Here is a 21,163-nt window from a genome sequence, read left to right as displayed (position 1 = left end):
CCAGCACTTTCGTCCGCACCCAGAGCCGCCCTGCGCGCGGGAGCCGGGCTGTACCGTGCTGGGGGCTGCCGATGTGCGCTTCTGCCCGGCCGCTTCCCCGCTAGTGAACTCTGGGCACCACACTACAGGATCTTTTCTTTTAAAAAAGCATTCAGGTATAACTGACGTACAGTAAATTATTTAAAGTGCAATTTGACATGTTTTCCCCGTGAAACCATTCACCACGGCCAAGATTATGAACATATCCATCAACCCTAAAAGGCTCCTTGTCACTTGGTAATCTCTTCCTCCCTAGGTTCCCCTCCAGGCAACCCGGGATCTGCTCTGAGTTATTTCAGAGCAGTTGACATTTTGTAGGATCATTCGGTGTATTTGGAGGTTTGTCCATGGCTGCAGTATCAATAGTGCCGTTTCTATTGCTAAGAATAATGTATTTACTAGTATTAATTTGTATGGATAGTACCACAGGTTGTTCAGCAGTTCACTGTGGATGGACATTCTTGACCGCTGCTTCTTGAAGTTATATAAATAAAGCTTTAGAAGTATCCATGTACAGGACTGTGTGGGGGCTCGTTTTTGTCACCAGGGAAGCTAGACCCAGATGCTGGGAACACTGGCCCCTCTTCTTCCGGTTCTAAGTTTTTTGCGCCACTGAAGAAGGAATTCAGTCCAGCGCATAGATGACCATGCAGGAATAAAGGTAGAGTTTATTGTAAAGCAGATCCAGAGAGAGTTAGACTTTCAGGTCAGAAGGTGGAGAATGTCACAAAGACATTTAAGAGTTTCTCCTGGGGCTCAGGGATTTGGGGGGTAATTATAATTCTTATTGACATTTTTCTTAAAAGTTACTTTGGAACTGCAAAATATCTGTCTGTTTTAGATGGTCGGTGTTCCCTCAGGGCCTTTAATCACATAAGACATTTAGGAAAGATAAATTTGAATGAAATCAGATCTCAGCCCAAGGTAAAGAACGGTTCCTTTTCAGATAACACTGGGCCATAGGCCATGGCAACCAGAAATACTGTATGGCATGTTCTAGAAATAGAGGCCTTGTGCTTCAGATAGAGACCTAATAAATGATTATAAATGCATTATGCACTGAGGTCTTTGTTTCTTCATTTAACTATAACTGGCACAGTGTGGTACTTTGGTCCCCCACCCCAACTCACCCCCTCTGTGCTTCAGGACTGCTAGGGTTTAACTACCTGCCTACTCTTTCAGTTTTCCTTTTTCTGTTTTTTTTTGAGTCAGGGTCTCACTGTGTAGTTGAAACTGACCTGCAACTCACTATGTAGTCCAGGCTGGTCTGGAACTCACAGCAATCCTCCTGCCTCAGCCTCCCGAGTGCTGGGATTACAGGCGTGTGCCACCACGCCCTCCTCTTTCAGTTTTCTTGAGTTGATATTAGAAACGTCTGGATCAAATGGCAGGTGCATACTTATAACATTTAGGAAATGGCCACAAATAGTTATATCTTATTTATTTATTTAGTACTGGAGATCGAATCCAAGTCCTTCACCTGAGTTCTAGCCCCAGGTTTATTTTATTCTCTATTTTGAGACGAGGCCTCCCTGAGTTGCTAAATTTCCCAGGCAGGGTTTAAATTTTGGATCCTCCTGCCTCAGCCTCCCAGGGTGCTGGTATTATAGGTATGGGCCATGGCATACAGTTGGTTTTACATTCCCACCTGTAGTGTGTGAGTTCCAGTGCTACATTTTCAACACTTGGTGTAGTCAGCTTTTTTCTTTCTTTTGGTACCAGGGATCAAACTCAGGACCTTGTACTTGTGAGGTAGGCAGCGGAACCACTGAGCTAAATCTCCAGCCCAAGCTTTTTCATTTTAGCCATTCTACCTGGTGCAGTGCAGTATCTCCTTGGGGTTTTGAGTTTTCTTAATGTTGAATGCTGTTGAGCATCTTTTCATGTGCGTAGTTGTCATATATTTTTTAGTGAATTGCCTCTTTGAGTTTCCTGCTTATTAAAAATTAAGAGTTTGCCTCTCTTTTTTGTTTTGTTTTGTTTTGGTTTGGTTTTTTTGAGACAGAGTCTCACTATGTAGTTGAGTCTGACCTGGCACTCACTATGTAGTCCAGGCTGGTCTCGAACTCACAGTGATACTCCTGCCTCAGCCTCCTGAGTGCTGGGATTACAGGCGTGTGCCACCACGCCTGGCTTGACTCTCAACTATACAGTGAGACCCTGTCTCAAAAAAACCAAAAAAAAAAAGAAATAAAAAAACTTTTCAAAAAAATTTTAAAAAACCCATTTGATGTCATATGTGTGGGTATTTATTTCTGGGTTCTCTCTTCTGTTTTACGGATCTGTTTATTCATCTTGACATCAATACTACATTCTCTTGGTTAGTGTAGCTTTGTAGTAAGCCTTAGAGTCAGGTAATATAAGTCCTCTAACATTTTGGAGTTTCTTCTTTTCCCTTCAGTAACATCATTTCTAATGTGTTAATGTTTACTTTCGTTTGTGTATGTTATTGCAAGAGGTGTTGTTGTTTTGTCTATTTGTATTTTAAAAATTTATGTGAGTAGTATTACATTACATACGGCATTTTGTTTCTTACAAAACAATAGTTAAGCGGGGCACACCTGTGATCCAACAGTTTGGGTGGCTGAGGAGGAGCATGGTAAGTGTGAGTCCAGCTTGGCTAACTTAGTGAGATTCTGTCTCAGAATAAAAAAACAATTTCTAAAAAGGACTGGGGAAGTAGCTAGTGTGAAGGTAGGGGTTCAGTCTCCAGTACCACAACACAAACAAATCAAACAAACCTCAAGCAGCAACAACCAAAAGCCCTAACACTTGGTGGGGAAACACAGCCAATCTGCCTTCCCATTCTGCGGCACTGAGTAGTCTAAGTGCTGCTTGGTGCTCCGTGGTGAGAATCTACCATGGTTTATTGTTCTCCCAGGGTCACCCAGTGTCCCTCAGGCCGTCTCCCACTCCTTGTCACCGTCACCATCACCACTGTCACCTCCCAAGCACATGAGCAGATGGCCTTGTGCGCGCATGCGCGCACACACACACACGCACACACACACACGTGCACCCACAGCAAAACTACGGAGCAGAGTGCTGCACCGGCCATCGCCTCCACCAGCTCCACATCCTGTGGGACGTTTCCCAGACGGTTCATCTGCATGCGTAACTGATTTAAAGCCAGCAGTTGCCCTCGTGTGTGTATGTATCAAGATAGACCCAGGTGTCATCCCGAAAGGCTGCCCAGCCCTTTTGCACCTGCGGGGTGTGAGGTGTCTCACTTCCCATGCCCCTCACACATGTACTCACACTGGTGTTGTCTGCTTTTTCATTTTTCTGTTGGGCTAATAGCTATAAAATGAGAGCTCGCTGATTTATTCTGCATTTTTTCCCTGATTACTAATGATCCTGAGTCCTTCCTATGCTTGTTAGCATCTGGGGCTTACTGTTTTTAAATTGCTTTTTAATACCCTTTGCCAATTTTTTAGAATTTATAGTTCACTTTTTTTAGTTGATGCTGTGGGAGTTTATATCTAGACATTAATTGCCTATCACTTTTAGATGTTGCAAATATCTCTTCCCATCCTGCCATTTTTTTTTTTTTTTTTTACTTCCATTGATTTCATAGTTTAGGACCTAACTATGAAAGGTCCCTCTCTATATGTAGATTTCCGCAGACGTTAGCCAGTCTCCAAGTAGCTCCCTAGTGACCTTCGACATCCAGGGTTCACACCCTGTGTCGTTCTCTCCCATGTTTAACCCGAATGAGCTGCATAACCAATTGAGTTTGATAGAAATGTCACCATGCAATGCCTACGACAAGGCCACCACTGCCAGACATGGGAGAGCAGCTTCTTGGATGTCCAGACCCGCCAGGCTTTCAGATGACTTCAGCCCCCAACGGCCACTGACTGTGGTCCCATAGGGAATTCCAGGCAAGGCCACACAACCTCTGGGACCATGAGAAATCTATTTTAAGTTACCAAATGTTGGTGTAGCTTGTTCTGCTGCAGTAGATAGCAGGAATAAAAAACTGGCAGGAAGAACAAGCTAAAACACATGGCATTAGGTGGGGAAAGGGAGATGGCAGAAAATGGAAGGAAGAATTTAAGTAGAAGAATTTCCTCTTCCACCTAGGGTACAGAAAGCTGCAGAGTATCACTCCCACACTGACAGCGAGGGACGATGCCTATGCAGGTGCCCCTCAGTGTCCATGGGAGTCTGGTGTCAGGACCCACGGGTGCTCACACCCCTTACACACGACGGTGCAGGGCTGGCACACCCTCCCACCCACTCCAATCACCGCTACCTTATAACACCGGATGCAGTGTAAATGCAACATCAATAGTTGTTATATTGTATTGATTAGGGAATAATGACAAGAAAAAGTCTGCACATGTTCAGTACAGATGCAGGAATTTCCAAATATTTTGACCTGTGGTTGGTTGAATCTGTGGTTGTGGAATCCACGGATACTAAAGACTGCCTGTGCTACACAATCAACCCCTTTCCTGAGCTCACCAGGGAGCTGAGGTCACAGGGCAGCCAGGAAGCACGAACTCCACGGGCATGGTGGGGCTGCCCCTCCAGGGTAGGGAGGAAGGTTGTGCCCACAGCTTGCTCAGCAGTGCTTGGGAACAAGGGACAGCCTTCATAATTGGAAACCTGGTGTGCGCTGGCCTCTGAGTCTAGGTCTGCAGGAAAGTATGTATACACTGGCTGGCTTTTGTCCACTCAAGAAAGTGGCAGCACTTGAAAGGAGAGGCTCCTGGGAAGGTCTGGGCAGGAGGGGATTGGCTGCTGCTGTTGTGGGAAAACACCAGGCTCCGCCCTCCTGTCCTGATCCCAGTGCACAGGAGCCAAGATTTTTTTCCCCCTTTTTTCAATGAGCTGCTTGAGGAAGCACAAAGCAAGAGGCCAACAAATCCTGTCACTCCCAGGACATGGAAGCATGTAGATTCATTTCTGGTAGGATAAAAAGCCCTCCAGCCTGGGGAAGGTGCTGGAAGCATTCTGTGCTCAGCATCCTATGCCAACTCCATCAGAAGTCTGAGCCACTAGGGAGGGGCTGGAAACACCAGTGGGCCGGCCTGGCTGTGAGTCAGGGTCAGCCTGGGGAGAGTGAGCTGGAGGCTGAGCAAGCTCTGTTGCCCTTGGCAACAGCCTACCTGCTACTCCACTGATGCAGCACCATGTAGCAGGCCCACTGGCAAGAGGACAGGAAATATGCAGAGGCTCCCTCTTCCCAGAGGCCATCAGGGAAACCTCCAGAGTGCAGAAGAGAGGCCACCTGACAACACCACGTGCTGGTGAGGATGCTGAGTGCCTGAGACTCACTAATCGATGCTGGGCATGCAGATTGGTTTAGCCACTTTGGAAGACAGTTTGGTAATTTCTTATGACATTAAACATGCGCTTATATTATATATCAGCAGGCTCCCTCCCAGAGAAATAGAAATTCATCCACGTAAAACCTGTGTGTTCAGGTTTGTGACAGCAATACTTGGAAACAATCTATGTAATCCTCAACAGGTAATTAATTAACAATCATGGCACATTGCAATACTGGGCAGCAATGTGAAGGAGCCGATTACTGTTCCCTTTGACAACGTGGGTGGATCTCAGAAACACTGTGCTGAGGACAAAGGCCAGGCTCAAAAGGACACATACTGCATTATTCTTCTCACAGGACAGTTAAAAAAAAAACTAGGGAGAGAATAGATCAGTAGCTGCAAGAACCTGGAAATGGTGGGAGGGAGGGGGCATTCTGCGGGGGTGACCCGTGTATTCTGTACCTTGGTTATGGTGGGGTCACAGAACTGGCTGTGTCTGTCATAAAGAACGAATAGGTAAATTATGTCTCAAACCTGACTTAAAACAGAAAGTGAATGTATGATGTTTTAATCTCGGGATAACTACTGTTCAGAAGTGGTGATGAAAAAGAATATGAGAGGGCTTCTATGATGTTCCATTCCTCCATCCATCCATGTATTAGCTATGTGGGTCATTTGGATTATGGAAATTCTTTAATCTGTACCTCTATAAATTCTGTGCTATTTTGTAGGTATAATATATGTGTATATATTCTGTATACATTATATATACATATTTATACATATATATATATACACACATATTTTTTCCCTGCAATACTGAGGATTGAATCAAGGAAGCACTCTCCACCCGTTTTCTTTTCTTTTACTTTGCGAGAGGTCTTGCTAAGTTTCTTAGGCTGACCTTGAACTTATAATCCTCCTGCCTCAGCCTCCTGTGTAGGTGGGATTACAGGTGTGTGTGACCACGCTGGGCTGCATGAAAATTTTTGAAAGAAGAAAATGAGGAAAGTACTAGTGGAGGAAAGATGATGTATCATGAAGGAGAGAAAGAGCTATTAAACTCTAAGCTTCTTGGGCCAGGCGTTTGGCTCAGTGGTTCTGCCACCTGCCTTGCAAGTGCAAGGGCCTGAGTTCGATCCCCTGTACCAAAAAAAAACCCAAAAAAAACCCAAAAAAAAAACCTCCCCAAAAAACAAAAAAAATCTAAACTCTAAGCTTCTAGCAGCCTATGACAAAATTGAGAGGAGATAGAACATGAGCTAACAAATGAGTTCAGTCTGAACAGAATGTAGAGGAAATATAGAAGGTCCAAGTCAGTCTTCCCTGAAGGCAAAAACAGTTTTCAGAGAATGGCTTTATGGTAAAGATCAAGGTGAAGCGATGAGATATTTTGCTGTGATATTGCGATGATTTACTGTGTTGTCTCATCAGGGCTTTCAGGTAAAAGACAGGCTTCTAAGGATCTTCATGAGGCAGCTCAGACCAACTGTGTCTGACAGGAGGGCTGTTAAAAATCTGAAGTATATTGTGACATCATGACTGTCAACCAAAGGAGAGAAAGGCCTCTCTTGAAGAGATTTTTGTCAAATAGAATAAACAAACCTCTATAAGATTTATGGGAACTTCATAACATTTTTAGTAGAAGTGTATTGGTAATAGCACTACTAGCTTGAACTGAAGATGACAGACACCATTCAAAATGAAAGGGGCCCGTGGGCCTCTTCCTTTTTGGAAGTGGAAAACTGACTGTTGAAGCTACCATACTTCAAGCGTGAACATATCTTCTCAAAAAGAAAAAATAAGTCGGATTTAGGCTATAAGAGCTCAGCTTTCTGCAGCAAGAGCTACACAGACTGAACCAACAGCCAGGAACCAGCATCCTGTGCCCTTCATATTTCAGATTTGCTCTGTCTAATGACCACCTTGGGCCTTCTCTGTCTTCTCTTTCCAAGGGGAGTGTTTATTGCACTTGTCTTGTCCCCATCATGGTATGTTGGATGCGGAGGGCTGAGACAAAGTGGTTTAACCACAGCAATGGCCCTGGTGAAAGTGAAATGCCTCATCTTCCTATACAAAGTGTCAGTGACCCTGAGTCCCTTTTGCCCCCATGGGATTTGCCCTAATTCTGAGCCACATTTATTGGGGTGAAATACAGAGAAATAGAACTAACAAATACTCTGAGGCCCCCTGCTGGGCAGAAGCAACCTCAGCTCCTCTTTGGATGCCTGTTTGCTGGATGTACGGGCTTATGCTGTAGTAATAAGTCACCCTTAAATCTGTGGCTCAACACAGAAAGTATCTTTTCTTCTTACAGCATGGCCAATTCAGGCGACAGGGGACTCTGTCCATTGCAGTCAGATGAGAGCCAAGACTGGGGTTCCCTCTCTTGCATGTTTGCATGACCCCTAAAAATGTGGGATGGGAAAGTGGTGGGTCTGCACCAGACCCGAAGCTTCAGCTATTCACACGGCCGCGCCCATCTCCACAGACAGCTGGGAGTGCAGGTCCACCACTCGTCTGGAAAACAGGGTACTCCACGGGTACTGGAACTCTGTTTGATGAACTATAGGAAGGAGCCGAGCGGAGCTCACCAGCCCCAGGAGGAAGCTCCTGGTGGAGCTCGACTCTGGCTCGGGTGGAAAGAGCTCAGTCACTGGATTTGCAACCTGTGACTGGAGCTGGGCTGGGCTAGGCTCTAGGATGTGGTCTGGTTAAGGAAAACCACTGTGTCCCAAGGGACTTCTGAGGTCCCTCATCGTCATTGTCAAGTGCAGAGGTTGGTGATACTCATTTGGTCACTTTTGGATTGCCCCATTCTACCCCGAGACTTTTATCCCTCCACTAAAATGCCTCCTCCAAGGAGTGGGGGCAGATCCAGGATTTTGTATAAACCCATTTCTTCTGCAGTTTTGGAGGCTCTCTTTTTAGAAAAACAACCCATACTGCAAAACAATTTTAAGTACCGATGCAAGTACTTATTCAGAAGGAGAAAGAAAGTCACAATGAGCTAGAAGTTTAAAATAACTTACCTGATACACATCTATAACAAGTTTCATTTCCTACCCTATTGGACAACCTCTTATTGTAATGATAATTTTGAATCAGCATTTTCTAAAGAGAGAATAGGAAGATAAATTTGGATAGCCACACTTGAAGAAAGACATTATTTTATTATCAGTAGTGTGGGTGAATCAACTGTGACCTCACACACAATGTGCTTGCTGGTTAGACCTGACAAAGAACAAAATTCTGGTAAGTTCTATTTATGCAACTAAAAGAAAAGCAGAAAAGAAAAAAATTACAGCTTGCTGTAATTGAATATGTTATATTATTGAGAATATTCCTAACAAGGAGAGAACAACTCTTGTGACTAGGTATTGATCAAAAGAAAATTGCTTACCAGTATTAAATATCTGCTGATTGGAAGAAATTTCCAGGGATGCTGGCTCTGTACATACGGAGCTTTGTTTCTATTCCATTACCCACACACTTTTCTGCCAGCCACCACGGACATGTCCTGTAAGTGGGGATACTCCTGGAAGGCATTCCTATAACCAGAGTGGCTCGCGATAACTTATCTTGATATGGTGGTGACTAAGAATCACATAAATGTGTCCTCCTGAGCCCAAATGAAATATATTCCCAACTCAAGTGTCCCTTAGCTGGATTCTCAAGCACATCTGTCATCTACTCTGACACCACCCAGGTCTCCTGGGGCAAGTTGGAGTGGAAAAGGACAAAGAGATGAGTATCTTTCTTTTCAAACTTTGCAACAACGTGTGACGTGCTGGTCTTTGGATGGGTCTCATTCCAAGAAAGGGTCCATGGCTTTATTTGCTTCCAGGATCCCAACCCCTGCCAGCTGCCTGCATTGCTGAGCCCACCTGCTGGGCCTTTCTTTGGTCTCTTTCCGAAGCACTTCATTTCCTTTCTTTCCCTGGCACCTCTGTGAGTCCCCCACACTTCATACCTTTCACCAAATGCTTCTCATATCCGTGTGTGTGTGTGTGTGGTAGATGACCACTAGTCACTGTACATATACAGTGTTCTACATCAGAGGAGCCCTGTTTAACAAATGGCAACTATGACACCATGCCATTTATGTAGGACCAAACTTTGGCAGGTACAATGAGCTAAAATGCAAAAATTTTTAAAAATAAAAAGAATGGGACCACATAGTAGGGTGTAAGTAAGAATCCCATCCTCACTGGGCTGTGTTCCCACCCAGCTGATCACGGGGTCTGTCCTGAGCCCCACCCCCAACTGTTTAGTCCAGGAATCTTGAAGCTAGTTACCTTTTGGGACGTCAGTTTTCCTCCCCTGTGAGATAGGGGTGTTAATCGTAGCTGCCCTGTAGGGTTGCTGCAGTGAGTAAATGAGGGATTCCTCACTGAGGGCCTGCCAGGCGTTACCACCTGTCCTCTCCAGCCCTTGCTGAAGTCACCTTCACACCATGCTTTTCTGCCTCTCTGTGCCTGGGCACACTCTCTGCCCACAGCAGACAGACGGCTGGAGACCAGGCATCAGTATCCATACTCAAACACTGGCCACCTCTCTGCACCGCACGCAGTCCCCTGGGGGAACCCAACAAGGTTCCCTGTTCACCTGCCGGAATTTGGACTTCTGGGGACGGCCTGCCTCCCTTTCCCACTAACCTGCCTGCTCTCTCTTTCTCTGTCTCTTTGCCTTCTCCTTCTTCTTCCTTCAAAGTTGTTCTTTTCTCATGGATTTGTAAAATAACAGCCTTTTGTTTATTATTTATAGTGTAAATATTTTCTCCAAGTTTAATTTGCTTTTTAGCTTAATAACACAGAGAAATGTTTGATTCTCAGGTAGCCAGATCTGACTTTTTCTTTACATTTCTGGGTTTACGTGTGATTTAGGAAGGCCCTCCTCACCCCTTGATTGACAAAAATATTTGTCTCCATTGCCTTCTAATACCTTTACAGTTACTAAAAAGCCGGCAAAAGGCTGGGGGTGCAGTACAGTAGTAGAGCACTTAACTACCAAGTGCAAGGTCCTGGGTTCGATCCCTGGTGTCACAACAACAACAACAAACGAAAGAAGACTTGTTTGTCTCTCTGAAGTTTGCTTTTAGTCATCATGTGAGATACAACAACTTTTATTTTATTTTCCAAGTGGATAAACACTTATCCCACACTATTTTGTTAAAATAAATAGTCCAGCCTTCTCCGTTAACTGGAAATGCTACTTTTCCTTTGCACTCCCCTCCCCCGGATAATCCTCACAGTTTGATTTCTGCATTCTTTATTCCATCCTTTTGAGCTGTTCAACTCCACCCTGTTTTGATTTTTTTAGCTTTATTGTTTGTTTTGATATCTGGTAGGTCAAGCATCATCTCATCCTTCTTCAAAATGTACTTGACTAATCTTGCTTGTTTACTCTTTCAGATGAGCTTCAGAATCAGCTTGTCAAGATCTATAAAAACCCTTTAGGAATCTGATCGGGAGTGCATTGAATTTGTAGATTTAATTTGGGGAGAACTGACATGTTCATATTATCAAGTCTCCCTCTCTTAGAGGAAGATATATCACTCCATTTACACAGGGTTTCTTTATGTCCTTCAGTAAAGTTTTATCATGTTCGTCATCTACGACTCAGACATTTCTTGTTATGTTTATTCTGGGGCTTTTTATAGTCTGGGTTGGCATCGTGCATGGGATGTTTTTCCCATTACATTTCTGATTGGCCTTTGCTGGGTGTACACAGGAGAGGTGTGGGTTTTGATGATCTTGTCTCTAGCCGGCGAGTGAACCTCTATTTAGTTGTACTGTTTGTCTGTGGATTAGAAGAACTTCGAGCCAGTCATGCCTGTCCCACATGGAAGGGCCTCTTTGGAGAGCAGAGCATCCCTGGGGGCAGTTGTTGAATCCGACAACCCTGTCAGGGCTGCTGTGGGGCAGAGCCGTTGAACTTCCACGAGTCTGTTTCCACACACTGTCTCCCAGTGCAAGTCCCTTCCTTGCCCCCCTCCTTCCTGCTTCAAGTACACTTTGATTGCCACAGGCCAAGTGCCATGTCCCATGCAGGGAGGTGGGTAAGGAGATGGCAGCACTCACAGATTTAAGGCTTCTCACTCTTGGGACCCAAGTGGTGTTATGTACAAGCTGTTCCCATTCAGATGTGGTGGACCCCTCTGTCCCCAAAGTGGCAGGAAATGGAGTCTGTGTCTGGGGCCTCCTCTCCACACCTCCTGAGATGGCTCATGGGCCCCAGGGGTTTGCACAGCCCTAAGGAAGGCTGCCATTTTCATGGAGCCAAAAGTCCGGTGGCGGTCAGCCACTGGCTGTGGTCCTTGCCTTTGTGGCTCACGGTGCTGCTGTCAGTGTGGGACTCTCACCAATTGTCATGTCCCCGCTTTGGGAGTACCAGGGCTTCTGCTTGGGGGTGGCAGCTGCACCGGCACCCAGCCTTGTGTGAGGGGGTCCTATCCTCAGCAAGGCTGCTCCTCAGGGGCCCTCTCTGTGTTTCTCCCAAGGGTGTGTGGCCCCAGAGCCAAGAGACAAGGACAGTGGGTCAGGTCCTGCCTGGTGAGCCCTGAATGGCCACTTAGGGTCCCCTCCTTAGGCCTATGGAGCCACTCCAGAGCATTGGCCCTCCAATGGCTCTCCCTACCCACCTCTCAGGGGATATAACGACCCAGAAGAAGAGCCAAGGGCAGTGGTTCTCAATCAGGGTGACAGTGTTTTCCACCCCCAGGCAACAGTTGGCAATGATTGGGGACATTTTTGTTTTTCACAACTGGGGATGGGGTGCCACTTTCATCTAGTGGGTACCAGCCAAGGGTGCTGTGTGATAGCCTACAATGCATGGGGCAATGTCCTGAAAAATATACCATCCAGCCCCAGATATCTCAAATATTGGCTAAGAAAGCCAGGGTGACTGGTCCCACCTAATGGAAATCTGACAGGAGCTCTAAATGCCAGCTATATACAGACTTTAAATGTTCCAAAGCTACAGTGAAAAACAGCAAAAGAAGAACATGAAATTATTTTTGCTTTCATGTCTTATTTAACCCAATATACTCCAAAACATTATCATTTTAACCTATGCTCACTATAAATCTGAGATACATTATGTTCCCTTTTTTCTTTTTAAGAGTGTGGTTTTGATTATGTATCTTATGATTATGGCATATCCCAATTTGGCCACTAACTTTTCATCAGAAATACATGATCTATATTTAGATTTCATAAAATAGGTGGCTGAAAATTAGCTTTGCATACTCAAGCTATTTGAGCTTCAGCATTTAGGTACAAATTAAAACTAATCAAAATTAAACACAATTCCTGGGTCACAAGGCCACATCTCCAGTGCTAGTGGTCACACATGACAATGGCTTGCTCCTGTGTTAGACAGCATGGGTCTGGACATCAGAAATCAAGAGCCCCACTTTCTTCCTTAGGGAGGAAAAACTATCATGTCTTCCTCTCAGATGGGGTCCTATGGTCCTAATGGCAGTGGGGGCTTCAGCAAGGCTACATGGGAGAAGCTAGGATCCATGTTTACATGTTCAGTTCTTTTTTTTTGTACCAGGGATCAAGCTCAGGACCTTGTGCTTTCAAGGCAGGCTATGAGAACCACTGAGCTAAATCCACGGCCCCGCCTAGGGAAGGAGAGTGCTGTCACAGGGGCACTGGGCCAGGCTGTAGCAGAGCCACTCCACATGGGTGTGTCGGTGAGGGGCTCCCTGGGTAGAGGGTGTTTAGTACATGTGTGAAGGTTCACTAGGAGGTGGCAAGTAAGGGGGTGATGGGAGTAAAGGGAGTGGTATCATGGCACCCCAGGAGGGAGGGGAGCTTGAGCAAAAGCCACCAAGTCTGAGAGTGGAGTATGTTCCAAAAGGCGAGTCCTGGGCCGGGGATTTAGCTCAGCGGTTCCAGTGCCTGCTTCGCAAGAGCGCGGACCCAAGTTCAATCCCCCATACCAAAACAAAAAACAAACCAAAACAAAAAACGTACCAAAACAAAAAAAACAAACAATAGGGTTTGTTAGTCTTAGAGGACTAGAGGAGGCTGAGGAAGCAGGCGGTGACAGGCTCTGCAGGCTTCCGTTATGGGCTTCCCCTGTGGCACTCCCAAGCTAATCACCAGCTCTGATCCGTGCAGGAGGACTTTGAACCCACACTGGAGAGTCTCCCTTCAGTCAGCCATCCCTGCAATGCTCCTTTTCTCCAACAGGGAGCAGGACGCCCTCAGGAAACGACAACCCATTCTTAGGGACGCCGCAGTTCAAGGGAAGTCCTGAGTTACAAGAGACCTTTTCTGAACTTCAGTGTCCCAGGCTGCAGAGATCGTGGGGGCAGCGGGCAATCTATCAAAGCAGTGGCCAGAGGAGCAGTAGGACCAGCTTCCAGGCGGAGATGATTCTTGAGCAGAACTGATTTGAGAAATTGTCCTCTCCAGCGATGAGGTCATGGGTGATGCCACTGCAGGCAAGGGGCAGAGCAGGGGACCAGGAGGTGTGGCCAGGCCTGAGTATTTGCTTGCTGGCAGGGTCTTGTATGCAGAAGTGCAGAACACAAGGGGTAGGACGGGCACAGGTCACAAAGGTCCCTAGTGCCACCCCAGGAGCTCTATCGTGGTGCAACAGAACCTGACAGCATCCCCTTTAATACCTACACACAAACCTTTGTACTGTGGACTTTCACATCGCGTCTAAATACAGAGACGAGTTCACGTACCCACGGTGCCCATTGCCTAGCCCTGGCCCCTGCCATACTGCTGCTTTCCATTCGTTCTTCCTCCACATTTAAAACCATCACTTTTTTTGTGTGTGTGTGTGGGGGGGTACTGGGGATTAAACTCGGGTCCTTGTGCTTTCGAGGCAGGTGGCAGAACCACTGAGCTAAATCCCCAGCCCAAACCATCGCTTTCTTATAGAAAACTCTGAGAGATTCGTGAGCGGATCCCCACAGACCTACCCTCCAGTTCAGCACCCACAACTGGCCAGGCTTCGCTCAGCTGTATCCCTTGCCGCTCTGCCTCGCCCTCAAACCACTTTGAATCAAAGCACTATCATATCACACAGGAGCATTTTAGTTTGTATCGCTAAAACCTGGGGACCCTAAGCACTAAACCCGTAATTGGACTACCAGGATCACACACACTGTGCCTCACTTCTCCCCAAATCCAAGTGAAGATGAGCCCAGGATCGGATAAGCGTTGCAGGAAGACCAGCCTGGCGGAGCCTGGGAGGAAGAAGGGGCTGAGGGAGGGCACCCTCCAGGAGATTTGGGGAGGGTTTGGAAGAAAAGCAGGGAGAACTTCAATTTGACTTTGGCACAGCCAGGGAGGTAGAGGCCGTGGGAATCTTATCAAGCGTGCTGCAGTGCCAACCTAATTCATCCTCTCAAGGTCCCAGGAAGGAAGCTTTTATCATCTGCCTGGCGACTGATGAGCAGCCAAGGCTCAGAGTGATTGAACTGCTCAGAGCCACACAGCAAAAATCACAGAGCCAAACTGCAGAGCTGGGATTCAAATTCAAGTCTGGGTGTTTGCTGCCACAAAGCCCTGGCTCCAACCTCAGGCACACATCTTGGGGAGCTCAGCCTGGGGAGGTGGAAGGGAAGAGCGGGACTGTCAAGGAGGCAGCTCTATCAAACGTGGTGCCAGCTTGGCTGTGAGGGGCAGGGAAGGAGCTGTCTGCTCTGACTTCCTCTTGGCTGCTTAGGTGACTCCTTGGGTGTCCACGGGCAGTGGAAGTGACAGTGACGGGGGCAGGAAGACATTTCCTACCCTGTAGCTGAGAACACACAGCATTCCAGCCAACTTCAAGCACAGTTTTGGGGTCACCTCCCCTCCCCACATTTCTTCACCTGATCCCACCCGAGGCCCCACCCATGCAGGCTGAAGGGAGACAAGCCCATCCCCATGAGCAGGGGCACCAGCAAAGTGGGTGTGCCCCAGTAGGGTCTGCTGTGGAGGCGGGGTTCACACATGCATCACCCAGGATGGGGTTCTGGGGGCACAGTCTGACGTCGGTGGGCCAACCCTTCCATCTGGGCAGACCTAGCTGCTTTGGCTCCCTGGGTAATAGCTCCTTAGAGGGAATTCATATTTCCTGTCCACTGTCTCTCTATGGGCGCCCCTAGGAGTTCTACATCTGCCCTCAGGGCAGGTGACAGGCTGGCCAGCTCTGCAGCGTGTTGTCCAGGGTGGGCTGAATGGAGCCCCTTCTTCCTGGGGCTTACCTGTTCACTCTGGCCTGGCCTCATGGGGTGGGGAGGTCTTCCCACGGAGCCTTCCTTGTGGGACATCAGTGTGGGGACAGATTTGCAGTAAAGGGGAGTGGGGACACTCAGCCCCTGCTAGCTCAGGGTGCAGATAGAGAGCGAACAGTGTTGGGAGCTTTGGGAATGGAGGTTAACCAGGTCCAGAGCTGGTTCTCAGGCCACTGGCTGACCTGATGCAAACCTCAGCCTCTCTGGGCCTGGGATTTTCCCTTTGTCATGTGAGGCCCACAGAGTGGTCATGAGGTTCCTGTGAGATCTCCTCAGGGTACACCATGTGCGGATTCTGAAGTGCTGTGCCCAGGGTTGGGGAGGCTGCTGGCTTATCCCTCATTGCTTCTGAGCTTTGGACCAAAACAAATCTGTCATTCCTTCCTTCCTAAAGTCAGAAGGGTGGAGATGGGGGATTCATCCCAGCTGTGTGTCCCTCAGGGGGATTCCTGAGGAGAAGGGAACTAGGGCTGCCCGGCCTATTACACGATGGCTTTGGAGGGAGACAAACAAGGATTGAGTGGCTTCGCCGCAGCTCAGGTGGTCCCAAGGGGTTGGGGATGGACATCATCAGTGCCTGAGTCAGACTCCTGCACACCCCATCAGTCCAACCCAGAGAGCTCTCCCTGGGCTTCTCAGAGAAACATGACTCCGGGACCAGAGGGATTTGGGATATGTCCTGTTAGGGTGACGAGGAGGAAGATGACCAGAGGGTGAAGGCCAGGGCTTACCTCCTTTCCTCTGCAGTAGCCACCTGGATGTGGGAGGGGTGGGAGGAACCCTCTCTCTGATGTCTGAGGTCTCTGGGGCTGCTGACCCCAGCTCTTAGAGGCCCTGGTGACCTCAGAGGCAGAGGGGATGTCAGGGCTTGCTGTTCCCAGCCCCGTCCTCAGGGGCCAACTGGGGAACGGGCATGGGGAGGGACTGCCATGTGCAGCCCAGAGAGATCCCCTCCACAAGCGAGCGCCACCGCCTCTTCCTTCCTAACTTCCTGGGGGCCAACGGGGGGGACAGGGCCACCTGGTACCTCTGGAAGTGGGGCTTCAGGCATAACAAGGCATAACAGGACAAGGCCTTCCTGCCCCCGTGGGCCTGGGACCCACCTTGGTGTCCCCTCTAGAGCCTCCCCAGCTCAGCCAAGGTGGATGGGGCAGCTAGGGGGTTTGGAGGTTTGGAGTCAGGAACTCCACCTGCCCATTGCTGTGTGACCTTCATTAAGTCACTTCACTTCTCAGAGTCTACACGACACTCATGGTTCCACCACCCTTGCCTTGGTCAAATGGGGTCAAATCTGAAAAGAAACCCCTGGGTGACTAAGCAGTGGGCCTCTTCTGTGATGGCCAGAGAGAAGTGGACAGAGTTACCAAGTCTCCAGATGGTGGGTCCTTCCCGGGCTCCAGGAGATTGAATATTAGTTCTGCTGATTTGCTGTGTGGGCCTGGGTAAGTGGCCTCACTTCTCTGGGTCTCATAACAATATGGAGACAAATGCTCCTCTCTGCTGTGGCATCAACCCCCTGGGCGACAAGGAGAAGTTAAATGAGAAGCGCTTTAAAATACTTGGAAGAAAAGACATCCATAAACCCGAGAGATTATTAACAAGATCCAATAATCACGTGGGCAGCTGACAGGGTCATGGGCCTTGGAGCTTGGCAGGGAGCGTGGCCTGCGCAGCTCCTCGCTGCTACCCTTGGGACTCAGAGCTGAGAGCCCTCAAAGGCTGTCGACGTGGGGCTTTGCCTCTGCGAATCAACCACTAATTAGCTCCTCTGCAGCAGCGTGCCCAGGAGGTGCCAGAGAGCGTGCGGTGGGAGGGGCGGCCACACTGTGGGCAGGGCTGGGCGGGGCTGGGAACTCCCTGTTCTCCTGGTTCTCAGCGCCCACTCTGCCTGGTCCTGAGCCCCTGGGCAACTAAGATTCCCTTTCTGGCCTCAGTTTCCCTACTGGAGCTGCCCGTGCAGGGAGGAGGCCAGGCCTTGAGGATGTGTAATCCTGGATCTTTCTTGCCCACCCACCCTTTCCTCTCTGTCTTCCTAGACACCCACCGTGTTGGCACGGGAAGGACACTCAGTGCCTCCTGATTTTTAATTCTGAAGCTGGAGAGACCCACAGGGTGCGTGGGCTGTTGCCCGGCCCTCTCGCGGTGCCCGGGAGTCAGTTGCCGCATCCTGTACCTCTCAGACCCTCCATCTTCACCTGCACCTGACCCTGAGTGCACAGCACAAGTCTTGGGGCAGGGACTTTATTCCGCTGTCCTCCCCGGGCCGGGCCGGGCTGCAGGACAGTCCTCAGCCCCTCAGGTAGCCGGTGTAGGGTCCAGGCCAGGTCTGGGACGGGAGAGTAACTGCCCCTTCGCTGTCATCTTTCCTCCCTGCGCTCGGCCTGCTGGGACTTTCCTCCGGTCCGGGCTGCGTTACCTCCTCTCTTCAGACAATTGCTCTCATTCTGTCTTCCTCTCCCCGCACAACCTATTTTTAAATTTCGGCCTTGCAGGAGGGGAGGAAGGGCAGCCAGCTCTGGTTTTTCCCCTCCTTTTTCTTTGTCTCTTCTCTTTCCCGTCCTCCTCTGAGGTTGTCCTTGCCCTCCCTGGCTCTGTCCCACCCTCCCCAGGCTCCTCTTGCCCTCCTGTCCTGCTTGCCTCTCCTCCCCTGCTCCTCCCATCCTCTCCTTGCCTCTGTCCTTGTCTCTCTTCTCTCTCTATTCCCCTCTCAAGGTCCCCTCCTAGGCCCATCTGTCCAGATGCCCCCCACCCACACCCGTGGCAGCAGTTGGTCTGCAGTGCCCGCTTTTGCTACACAGAGATCGGTGGGTTACTGGATTCTTTGGCGCAGCAGCCTAGGCATTTCCTGGTGTCCATGACACCAGAGAGAGAGGTCCTCCCACATTGCTAGACAGGCACTCGTGGGTACTCATGCGCTGTCCCTTCCTTTAGCTCTGGGTGTTGACAATGACACCAGCAGCTATGGGGTTGCCTGCTCAGTGCCCTTCCACCTTCTCTGGGAATTTTCCCAGGCCCATCTTCCCTTCCACTGGGGCTCAGTCCCTGTTGTTTGATGGGGCTGATCCACCCTCTGGCTTTAAGGATGGGCTTCTGACAGGGACAGGTCAGGGGGAACCCCACCTAGGTTTTGGCTGCGCAGGAAAAGCACCTTTGGTCAGAAGGAACCAAACTTTCCTTTCAGAATTGCCTGAGCATCTTGGCGTCTGTGGGGGTTGAGGAAGTTGCTTGAGGAGGAGGTTAAGGTCAAGCTCAATAGGGAGGAAAGTTAACCTGTGATGGAAGGAAGTTCGTGAGACCTTACTTGAGTACCAGGGCCCAACTGTTCCTGATCTTGATGTTTAGTTATATGAACTGATATTTTTTTCTCGTAAGTCATTGAAGTTGTTCTCTGATACTAGTAAGACTCTGGGCTGGCCTGCCAGGGGACAGTTGGGGCTTTCTTCCCTCCCACTGTCTCCAGCCTTGCCCATGGTTCCTCCTTTCCTACAGCAGAGAATTCCCCATCCCCCAGCCCTGAGAGTGCTCCTGGACTTCAAGTCTGTATTATCAGCTGCCCCAGTCATTCTTGATGGGATACCTTATGGAGACACTGATAATCTGTGTTCCAGACTAAATTCCTCTTCTGTACTTTGTCTTCCTGAGTTTTCTTTTGTGGGGACCAATGCTTTTTTTCATCACTTCCAACTAACCATCCATCCATCCATGCATCCATCTGCTCCTTTTTTCCATAACAATAATGATACTAAGACTAGCTGTTGTTTAACGAGGGCTTACTTCATCCTAGGTGCAGTTCTAATTAGTTTGTACACATTAACTCATTTAATCCTCCTGCTCAGGCCAGGCACGTAATAACTGTTTTGGAATGAAAAGAGGCAGGGAGACAGCTTGGATGTTGAGCACATTGGAGCTGGCCCGGAGGAGATGTCCCCTGTACACTGAATGTCTCCAGTCTGGGGTGTTCACTCCTTAAGTCGATTCCATTCTGGGACAACTCCCGTAGTCTTGGCCAAAGTTCCTGCTCACAATGAACGACAGTTGAATGTCTGAGGATCTCTGCTCAACGAAAGACCTTATCCACTGCCTCCAGCAGGCAGGTTGAATCCCTCCACCCTTTCCTACTCTGATGATACACAGATAGAGAACATCCGGAGCTGGGGAGAACTGGGGGATTCTGTGTGGGTCCCAACCTTCACCCTAGGCGGTTGCTCTGAAGGAGGGTGGCATCCGCAGAGGCACTGCTGGAAGCTGAGGGTAGGGACAGTTTGGGGGTGACCAGAGACTTGTCACATGGCATGATGACCTGCAAGCTCTCCCTGCCTCCTCCTTGAGCCTTCAATCATAGGAATGTCTCAGAGGACCCCCAAGTGACCCTGAGGGGCCCGAGGAGGGGACAATCCTGTGATGATCTGAGGGCTCCCAGCCACCCACACAGCAATAGAAGGTGTGTTGGGTGTAAGACACAGCTCAGAGAAAGATAGAGCCATCCAGGAACACCTCTGAGTCCAGCCTTGGGAGGCTCTTGAGGACAGAGCTTGGAAGGCTTTTGTCAGCTCTGGGGTTTGACTCAACCTCACTTACAGCCTTTGGCCTCCTTGTCGGCATACGTGTGCGAGTCTGGGGTCTTGGCTGGGGTCCCTGCAGACCAATACTCTACCTGGTTTACCCGGATTATGACTTTCCTCAATCCCCTAGTCTCTGTGGGGGTGGCAGGAAGTCAGGGCAGGAGGCCTCTGGACACCATGTGGCCCCACCACTCTGCTTACAGAGAGGCGTTGGAGTATCTTTCCTGAAGCACACAGTAGGTCTGAAGCAGGTGGGCCAGGACCGTGGCCTGTCCTGAGCTCTTGCACATGGCTCCCTGTGGCCTCCAGGGGAAATGTAGGGATCAGAGCACACCTAGGGGATGGGCTCGGCATGGCCCCTCCAACCCTTGACCCCCTCTCAGGCACTGTGCCCCCTAACCCTGCCCTGGTCTGGCTCAGCCTCCCCTTGCAGCTCTGTGGACCCTCCCTGGTACTCCCACGCCAAGCCCCTTGAGGCTTTCCTCTTCCTCTACCCTCCTGCCTCCTTCCCTGCCTCCCCTCCTTCCAGCGGCGCAGGGCTCATCTCTGCCAGGGCTTCAGCTGTGTCAGCCCAGTGTACCTGCTTTGTGGCTTAACATGAAGCCCAACTTCTTGTTTTATTAGAATGGTGTGGCCTGCAACGGTGGCCTGTGCTTCCTGAGTGTCCCCTGTCCCAGAACTAGCTCATGTACATCTTGAGGGCGGTGGACTCAGCTCCTGCTGCAGCCCCAGCCCAAGTGGCCAGTTCTCTAAGCTGGAAAGGAAGTGAAAAGAAAAGTGCTCAGGCTTTGGAGTCAGGCAGACCTGGGTTGTGAAGCAGAGCCTGGCCTGGGCAGTCACTCATGTCTCTGTGCCTCAGTTTCCTAGTTCCAAGGGGGAATTAAAACGCACTTTGGAAATTGGACAATGACTGAGAACAGTGTTTGGCAAGGCCTGGGATGGCAGTGGCTCTGCAGTTTTCCCCTCTTTTCTTGTCTGCTTCCCACCTCGGGCCCTAGCTCAGGGCTCAGCGCCTAGAGATACTTAACATCCAG

The 21,163-nt window shown here is 49.2% G+C and overlaps 1 protein-coding gene across 1 annotated transcript in view; it reads right to left on the bottom strand.

Moving 5' to 3' along the window:
* Positions 1-3,151, bottom strand: part of Pcbd1 (pterin-4 alpha-carbinolamine dehydratase 1) — a 7,791-nt gene extending 4,640 nt beyond the window's left edge. Inside the window, exon 1 of the mRNA XM_033766331.1 lies at positions 3,074-3,151. Coding sequence (XP_033622222.1) covers positions 3,074-3,151 — 78 coding nt within the window. The remainder of the gene's footprint in view (positions 1-3,073) is intronic.
* Positions 3,152-21,163: the final 18,012 nt, after the last annotated feature.

The sequence above is a fragment of the Fukomys damarensis genome, unplaced genomic scaffold (genome assembly GCF_012274545.1).
Source record: "Fukomys damarensis isolate Sample0158 unplaced genomic scaffold, DMR_v1.0_HiC HiC_scaffold_20, whole genome shotgun sequence".
Taxonomy (NCBI): Eukaryota; Metazoa; Chordata; class Mammalia; order Rodentia; family Bathyergidae; genus Fukomys; species Fukomys damarensis.
Note: the sequence above shows the minus strand (reverse complement) of the source record. Positions and strands in the feature narration are given on the sequence as shown.